The sequence below is a fragment of the Canis aureus genome, chromosome 14 (assembly GCF_053574225.1).
Source record: "Canis aureus isolate CA01 chromosome 14, VMU_Caureus_v.1.0, whole genome shotgun sequence".
Taxonomy (NCBI): domain Eukaryota; kingdom Metazoa; phylum Chordata; class Mammalia; order Carnivora; family Canidae; genus Canis; species Canis aureus.
Window position 1 is genome coordinate 44,399,338 of NC_135624.1, and position 8,660 is coordinate 44,407,997.

Here is an 8,660-nt window from a genome sequence, read left to right on the forward strand (position 1 = left end):
ACTTTTTAAAGATGTTTTTTAGAAAGCTTTGGCTACACAGGCCTCCTCACATAGGACTGAAGGACTATGTGAATATTTTCAACTCAACTAGCTACTTCAACCCAACACAAATAACCCAAAATAGATTTGAAAGAGTAGTTATGAAAATCCATGCAAATGAGAATTCATAACTCTGTTCAGTAATCGCATTAATTCCTAGTTCCGGCACTCTCACATACCACGACAAAAAGTATGCATACCAAACAAAGAAAATCAAATGCACCTTCGAGAAATGTATACTTTCACACCAAATATTACTCAACCAACATATGGAATACAAAACAGAAGCACTTTAAGAGCTTAAATATCGGCGTAAGCACACTGATGATGAGGACAAAGGACCTAACTCTGAGTAGTCCGCATGGCACATACCAAACCTATAACCATTTATTGTCCACGTAGTACAAAATACCAACGTAAAATATCTTGTATACCAGATGTAGCTGAAAATAGCCACAAGCACATCTAGCAGACACCCCCCCCCCCAAAAAAAAAAAACACAGAAAGCACAAAAACCACTCCGCTTTCTTTCAAGAAAGGACAATCTTCAGTGTTAAAGGGGGTAATACCCTTTAAAGAATGGTAATACCATTGGTATAGGCTGCGGAGCCTAAAGGACTAGGTGAAATAATGAGTCAACTCTGAGAATAGATAAAAGCGTCCATCTAGCCAAATGAAGTTGGTATTTAATGTTTAATAGCCTGTATATAACCTTGAGCATCGGAACCCAATGACTTGGGTACAAGCACTTAAGGAGATCATGAATCTCGCTCAGTGTTTGTCAGAAAATATTACCAAACTTTCAAGTTCTGGTAGAAAGCATTAAAACATTTCTTGGCCCTGAATCAGAAGAGAGTTCTGTTGGAGTCGAGCCAAAAAACCTAACTGTAGTTATGACTGGCAAACCCAGGTGGCTTGAACTTGGCCTGGAAAATCCAAGTTCTAAGGACGAACTTGTTATTAACCCGGTCGTGTCAAACCTTTGAGACTTTATTCTGCTATCATTTAATTGCAAAACCATTTCCTGGTTAACTTTAATTAATTAAGTCAACTATACTTAGAGTTAAAATTTAAAATTGACAAGAATAATACACTCTGTGTGATATGACTCTTCATCGCAACCTCTAACATTTGTTAAGCCTTTACCACATGTCAAGCGCTGGTCTAAGCACTCTACATGTATTCTCAAATCCTCTAACACTGGTACTATAACAACCCCCACTATACAGGTAGGGGAATGGAGACGTAGAAGAAGTAAATAATTTAACCCGGATCACATAATTGGTAAATTGGCATCGTCTGGGATTACTGAACCATTCGCCGCTGTCTTCCCCTCTGTATAGAAACTCAGGGGCCAAGGGGGAGAGGGAGTGAGGAGCTACAATCGATGGAGCTAAAATTGATGGCCCAGTGTGTAAACTACAATTCTACAGTTTTCAGAGCAGCTTCATGCTGCTAATTTCACACACAGCCTGAATTTTAAAAAGTGTTAAAATGAGTGATACATGTCATACACTAAAATAAATATTGGTTGAAAAAACTGTGTCAAAGGGGAAATAAAAAATAAGAAGATCCCTTTCTGCCTTTTAAAACACGGCACACAGGTTCACCCAATAATTTTGTTTTTATGAGTAACACTGATGTTTTTTTGTTTTTTTTTACATAGAGACTGCTAAACAAAATTATTATACTCCATATACTTATTACCTAAGCTGAAGGGAATGGAAATATAAAAAATTTTACGGTGTACGCTCATTCACCAATATTAAAAGAAATCCTGTGCAAAAAAAAAAAAAATCTATGAAAATATGCTACAATCTACACAAAACAAAAAAATAAGTGCATATGCAATAGGATTCAAGATAAATTTCACACCACAAATTGGTTTGTTTTATATTGCATTTGACTAGTCGATGACTAGAATACACTTCATAACATTATTTACTCTGGGAATGTGTATCCCCCCCCCCCCCACATAGAATAATCAGTGAGGAAGTCTATGGGGTGCTTAGATTCCTAGGACTTTTATGAATGAAGCTCACAACTCGTTAGTTATGTGACCACTCTGCACATAGTTACTTGTAATAGGAATATTTTGTTTTGTTTGACACTTCCTCTGGCTCCCGAAGTTAAATATCCTAAATTCCAAATATCTCAGATTACCTAATTAGTTAAATTGCATGAGTTTCCCACTGCAACAAACTATTTTAAAGGGATGTTTTCATAATCTGGAGACAACCTATGGTCTCTGCATAAAGCAATGAACGTGTTCAAGTCCACAACTCTCCAGGGGACAAAGAGAGGCCAACACTTGTGAAAGATCCCAAAATGCAAGAATCTTAACCACTGAGCACTGATGCTCGTATCTTTTCTAACAAAAACCCTCTAGCCGTAAGAGAGTCAAAAGTTCATCTCATCCTAAGATGCCTGGAAAAATATCCACGTTGGAATGACATAAATGCTTAAGAGCCATAATGTTAATAAGGGTTCTACTCTTGACAAAGGATAAAATGTAACCTGGGACGCTAAAGATAACATGTCTTAATTCCTTAATATACATAGAAAAGATCCCAACTTGACATAAGCAATAAACTATCACCTTCCTTTAGGCAACTTCTCCAGCAAACTTTACACTGTGCAACAAATAATACTTTGATATAAGGAGGACAAGCGTGTCCTTCTTTACGACTTCCATGGGCACTTTCTCCGCGCCTCTGGGAAATGGTTTTCACAGGAAATCCAGCTCTATTAAACAGGACCCATCCAACAGTCAGGCCCAGTGTGTGGGGGCTTTGTCATCCTACCTCCCAGATTACTAGGATATACCAATGCGCACCTTCCAATATCAAGCTTGCACCTGTGCATAAATAAATAGATAGATGACAGATATAAATGATAGATGATGATAGATTGATGATGATAGATGATTGATAGATGATAGATGATTGATAGATGATAGATGATAGATAGATAGATAGATAGATGGTAGATGATGATAGATAAAAAGTCCTTTCCACTTCTCCAATTACATAAAATGCAACAGTAAACAGTCCAGTTTCCAAACGGAGTGATTTCCCAAAAGAAACAGCACCAACGAAGGCTGGTCTCTATCCCAGGCTGTCAAGGAGACTCCCTAAGTCGACAAGCGAGTTGCCCATGCTGTTCCATCCCGGCGGGCTCTTCCCTTGTCCTAACAGCCCCCTGGTGGTGGCCTCCCCGCATCCTCCAAGCGTCGCCGACTGCCACCGCCCCCCCAGGCCCCAGCCCCCAGCCCCTGGGATACCGGGCGTGTCCCTGATCCCGGGGAGCCCCTGCACACAGCGCCGCGCCAAACGCTTCCCAAAGCCTCACGCTCATTCTCCGGTTTCGGAAGCTCACGGCCCGTCCCCCCCCGCCCCCCGCGCCCCGGGAAAGTGGGCTCGGTCCCCCTTTTGCACCTGAGGTACCCCGGAGGGGAGCACAACCGCACAGCCGCGCGCGCACGCGCCCGTCCCTAACCTGCACCCGCGCGGCTGAAGGCACCTGCGCTCCCGGTCCCTCCGCCGCGGTGCGGGGCCGCCCGGGGAGCGCACCTGGGTCCCGCCCGCCGCTGCCCGCCCGGGCCTGGGGCGCTCGGGAGCACCTGCCGCGGTGACCCCCGCGCCAGCCCCGCACCGCCTGCAGACAGCCCGGGGGGGCCCCACCGAGCCCCCCGCGGCTCCCCCCGCCCCAATCCAGCCCAAGCCCAGAGAAGAGGACGCGAGCCCAGCGCCGCGCTCCCGTCTCCCCCGCGGGGGCAAAGCCAAGAACTTCAGGAAGGGACCGGCTGGGGAGGGCACGCTCCCGACCCCCGACCCCCGACCCGCACCCGCGGACCACGGGGACCCGAGGCAGTTCCCAGGGCGCGAGCCCGTCCGTCCAACGCGTGAGCTGCGTGACCAACCGTACAGGGAAAGCCCCTCGCCCCGGAGTAAGCAACCCCCCCCCCCCCCCGGGACACCTGCCCCATCAGGGCTCCAGCCAGGGCTCTAAGCCCCTCATCCCCGGTAGCGACCCAGCCCCTGCCCGGGACACCTGCCCTTTCGGGACACCTGCCCGGGCCCTGAGCGCCCCCCCGCCGCCCAGTACCCCTGCCCGGGGGTGGGGGGCCGAGCCGCCGCAGGTGGGAGGAGCAGGGAACTCACGGAAAAAGATGTACTCGGTGTAGCTGCTCCAGACCTTGTCGTCGCGGTACTGGCTGGCGGCGGCGGCGCTGCCCGAGGAGTTGCACGCCACCATGTGGAAGCCGGCCTCGGACAGGCGGTCGAACGCCTGCTCCAGGTGGGTGAACTTGAGGTAGAAGCGGGACGTGTACTTCTCGGGCGGCCGGTCGGGGTCGCGGCTCTCGTTGAGCGTGTCCCCGAAGACCTCCTTGGCCAGCGCGATGCGCCCGCACACCAGGATGCGCGCCACGCGCCGGAACCGGGCGTCGGCCTGGAGCTCCCGCGCGGCGGCGGAGGAGCCGCGGTAGCCGAGCGTCAGGAAGCCCGAGCGCCGGCCCCCCGCCGCCCCCGCCCCCGCCCCCGCCGGGCCCGGGCCCGGGCCCCCGCCCCCGCCCCCCGAGGGCGCCCCCGCCGCCCCTCGCTGCAGGAGCGCGTCGCCGCTGCCCTGGGAGCCGCTGTCCTCCAGGTCGCTCTGGCAGCCCTCGTCGTGGAGCGAGCCCCGCCTGGTGACCTTGGGCGCCAGCAGCTTGACCAGGTCGGCCAGCTGGAAGTACTCGGCCTCGCGCAGCAGCCGCTCCTTCTCGGGGAAGTGCTCGGGCAGCGCCAGCTGCTTGTCGCGCAGGTAGTCCAGCACGTACCTGAACAGGAAGCCGTCGCGGTCGATGAAGAAGCGCGCGCGGCTGTCCCGGGGCAGCTCGGCCCTCCGGCGGGCGCCGGCCCGGGGGCTGGCGGGCGCGAACATGCAGGCCAGCGTGCTGTCCGGGACGCTGAGCAGCGTCGAGTGCTTGGTCACGTACACCTGGCCGCCCACGTTCAGCTCCACCACCTCGGGGAAGGGCGACGGCGCGCGGGGCCCCGGGGCGGCGGGCGCCGCCAGCATCTCGCTGATGGGCAGCACCGCGCCGCCGCCGCCGCCGCCCTCGCCCGGGTCCTGGAGGGCCATGCGCCGCCGCCGCCGCTGCCCCCGCCGGCCGGCGCCTCCCGCTCCCCGGCCCCGCGCGTCGGGGCTCGCTCGGGCCGCGGCGTCCGCGCTCAGGGCTCGGGGCGGCGGCGGCGGCGGCGGCGCCGGCGCTCGGGCTCCATCGGGGGAGCGGCGCGCGGGCGGAGGCGGAGGAGGCGCAGGAGGAGCAGGAGCAGGAGCAGGAGCTGGAGCTGGAGCAGGAGCAGGAGCAGGAGCTGGGGCTGCAGCGGCCGCTGCTCCCGGGCGACGGCGGGAAAGTGCGAGAGGCTCGTGGGCGGCCGCGCGGCTCCCCGCGGGGAGGGCGGGGGGAGGGGCCGCAGCGCAGCCCGGGCGCGGACGGAGACGCTCCCCGCTCCCCGCACCCGGGAGGCGGCGCTGACGTCAACTCGGGACCGGGCCCCGAGCCACAGCTGTCACTTAAAGGGATACGCGCCGGCCGCCGGGCACGGGGCTCCCGCTAGGGAGCGGGGGCTGCGGGGAGCCCCCCTGCGCGCCGGAGTGTGGGCCGCGCGGCTCCCGCACCCGCTCCCTCCGCGCGCTTCGGTCCAGCCGTCGTCCTCCTGCTCTTCCTCCTCCTTCGCCCTTGCTCGTCCGGAGACCGGAGTTTGGCCGCGGAGGGATTGGGGGGGCGGGGCGGGGCGGGGAGCGTTGGAGACCCCTGCGCGCCGGAGTGCGCACGGCGCGGCTCCCGCATCCGCTCCCTCCGCGCATCGGTCCATCCGTCCTCCTCCTCCTCCTCCTCCTCCTCCTCCTCATCCCCCTCCTTCACCTTTGCTCGACCGGAGAGAGCAGTTTGGCCCCGGAGGGAGGAGGGGGGGCGTCGGAGACCCCCTGCGCGCCGGGGTGAGGACGGCGCGGCCCCCGCCTCCGCTCCATCCGCGCACGCATCCGTCCAGCCGTCCATCCAGCCGTCCTCCTCCTCCTCCTCCCTCGCCCTTGCTCTCCCGGAGACAGGAGTTTGGCCGCGGAGGGATTGGGGGGGGGGTGTGGGGAGCGTCGGGGAGCCCCCTGCGCGCCGGGGTGGTTCCCGCGTCCGCGCCGTCCGCGCGGGCATCCGTCCATCCGTCCATCCGTCCTCCTCCTCCCTCGCCCTTGCCTTGGCCGCGGAGGGATTAGGGGGGTCGGGGGCGTCGGGGCCCCAGGGCTCTCCGGTCCAAGACTCCGCGCATCTCCCGCCGCGCTTCCCGCACCTGGCGGGGTGAGGGGCCCCTGCGGGCCTCAGTGGTCCCGGCCGCACCTGCAGCGAGGGGCGCCGCGTGTAGCCGACGATGTCCGTCCGCAACACTAATAAGGGGCTGCGTGTAATGTCACTATTTTCTTTTTTATCTTTTCATTTTTTGATTCATTGCAAATGCTTTAAAAAATGTTTACGGAGGAAAAGGGGTAACTGAAGTCCGCGTCCCGCTCCTACCTCCCAGCGCAGACCGGTGAGCGCCCTGCGCTGACCTCTCCCCGTCTCCCTTTCACTCCGCAGGGCAGGGCGAGAGGAGTGGCTTGTGCCATCAGCCTTCGAACCGCGACGGTTCGACCGGGATGGGAGCTCACCGGAATCCCCACCTGTACGTGCGTGCGCAGCACAGGTGCAGTCTGCAGGAGCAGCGTTGCTGGCGGTGAAGGGTCAGGAGAGAGGCGCCTCCGTGGCCTGCTGGGTGAAAGTGGGACTCCGGAGTTAGGCTGAGAGCCGGACCCCTGGGTCATGGTCTCAGGGTGCTGAGATGCAGCCCCGGCCCCAGGACACCTGAGCCTGACCCCTGGGTCATGGTCCCAGGGCGCTGGGATGCAGCCCCGGCCCCAGGACACCTGGCTCTGAGGGTGTGGAGGCTGCTTAAGATGCTCTCTCCCTTTACCCCCACCCCACCCCCCAAAGAGTTAGGATAGCAGTGCAAATGACACATCTCCCTTCCTGTGGCTATCCACCTGGGGCATCCTTTTGTGTTCAAAAACATAAAGAGGGGATCCCTGGGTGGCTCAGCAGTTTAGCATCTGCCTTCAGTCCAGAGCCTCATCCTGGAGACCAGGGATCAAGTCCCAAATCGGGCTCCCCGCAGGGTGCCTGCTTCTCCCTCTGCCTGTGTCTCTGCCTCTCTCTCTGTGTCTCTCATGAATAAATAAATAAAATCTTAAAAAAAAAAAAAAACATAATCACTGACTATAAAATACAAAAGTGAAAAGGCTGTATACTGTGACTTCAAGTAGTTTGTTTCACTAATTATAATAATATTACAGTTGAACTCTATCCATTAATAGTTAAAATAATGGAGCGACTTTATTTTTTTTTCTTGTTCTAAGTGTCGACTTAGGATTTCTTCTCTGAATCCACCAAAAAAAAAAAAAAAAAGTATGGGATTTGAGGTAATAGTACTAACTTCAAACTTCTACACATAATAGATTATTCTTTGGAGCATTATAAATAATACCTAATTCATTGATCCTTATAAGCCACACCTACAGAAAATGTCACTTCAGTTTTGAAGTTAATTGACCTGAGATTAAGAGAACCTAGTGCACCGGTGAAGGAACAAATCACATTATCTGCCAACCCTGAGACTCAAAACTGAGTTTACAGTGTGCGTCTCCACGCAGTCCTCTTGTTCAAGCCTGTTGCCCATCCCCCCAAATTTATAAACTGATCTAATTAAGAAGTAGAATTGATTTTCACCTTATTCATTTAAAAGCTAACAGCGCAAAGTATTTGGAATTTAAAATAATTGTTCCTGGAAAATGAATTAATAGAAGCTTTATAACCTTTATGGATGAATAAATAATAGTGCCTCAAACCACTACTAATGAAGCCCATTTATCATAGGGAGAGATCCCTCATGATAAGTATGGTACAGTCCGTAGAATCGCAATGAAACGGATATATAATACATATGCATATGTATTTAGGAATGTGAGGACTCCAGTATCATCAGGTTAATATCCATTTTAATTTTTTTAATTACAGAAAATATGCTTATAAGGTTAAATGGTTAAAATTCATACTCTAAATCAATCATCTTAGAAATTCTTAATTAGGGGATCCCTGGGTGGCTCAGTGGTTTGGAGCCTGCTCTTGGCCCAGGCTGTGACGGCAGGGGTCCCGGGATCAAGTCCCACATGGGGCTCCCTGCATGGAACCTACTTCTCCCTCTGCCTGGGTCTCTGCCTCTCTCTGTGTGTCTCTCATGAAAAAATAAATAAAATCTTAAAAAAAAAAAAAAAAGAAATTCTTAATGAGTTGCATCATGTGATAGATTGCTTCTTAACATAATTCCTTCGATGTTGGTTGAGCAGTTCTCCTTAATCCCCTGTCTCCCTGTATTCCTGTGACTTCCACTCCCTCCCACAAGGAAAACCCCCAACCAAACTCCAAAGTGAAATCTGCAGCTTTGTCTTGCCTTCTGGTAGGCTCTCCTTGCCTTTCCTACCCGCCCCCCCCCCCCAATCCTTTCCCCCTATCTCTCCCCTGAGGTCTCAGCTGGAATGGCACTTTCTCT

General features: G+C 54.1%; 2 protein-coding genes across 2 annotated transcripts in view; one reads left to right on the top strand and one right to left on the bottom strand.

The window, feature by feature from the left end:
- KCTD8 (potassium channel tetramerization domain containing 8) overlaps positions 1-5,178 on the bottom strand; it is a 197,225-nt gene extending 192,047 nt beyond the window's left edge. The window contains exon 1 of the mRNA XM_077847885.1: positions 4,203-5,178. Within this exon, the coding sequence (XP_077704011.1) occupies positions 4,203-5,163 (961 nt within the window). The 5' untranslated portion in view covers positions 5,164-5,178. The remainder of the gene's footprint in view (positions 1-4,202) is intronic.
- On the top strand, positions 5,162-8,316 carry LOC144283014 (uncharacterized). The gene is made up of 3 exons (XM_077846657.1): positions 5,162-5,313; positions 5,409-6,024; positions 6,656-8,316. Exons 1-3 carry the CDS (start codon positions 5,162-5,164, stop codon positions 6,857-6,859), a joined length of 972 nt encoding a protein of 323 aa, XP_077702783.1. The 3' UTR covers positions 6,860-8,316.
- Positions 8,317-8,660: the final 344 nt, after the last annotated feature.

Bases quoted from the DNA above. Each gene is read 5' to 3' on its own strand.
- LOC144283014 (XM_077846657.1), top strand. From the start codon at position 5,162: ATGCGCCGCCGCCGCCGCTGCCCCCGCCGGCCGGCGCCTCCCGCTCCC. The intron at 5,314-5,408 runs GCGCGCGGGCGG...CTGGGGCTGCAG, and splicing joins CGGGCTCCATCGGGGGAGCG to CGGCCGCTGCTCCCGGGCGA. The intron at 6,025-6,655 runs GTGAGGACGGCG...TTCACTCCGCAG, and splicing joins GAGACCCCCTGCGCGCCGGG to GGCAGGGCGAGAGGAGTGGC.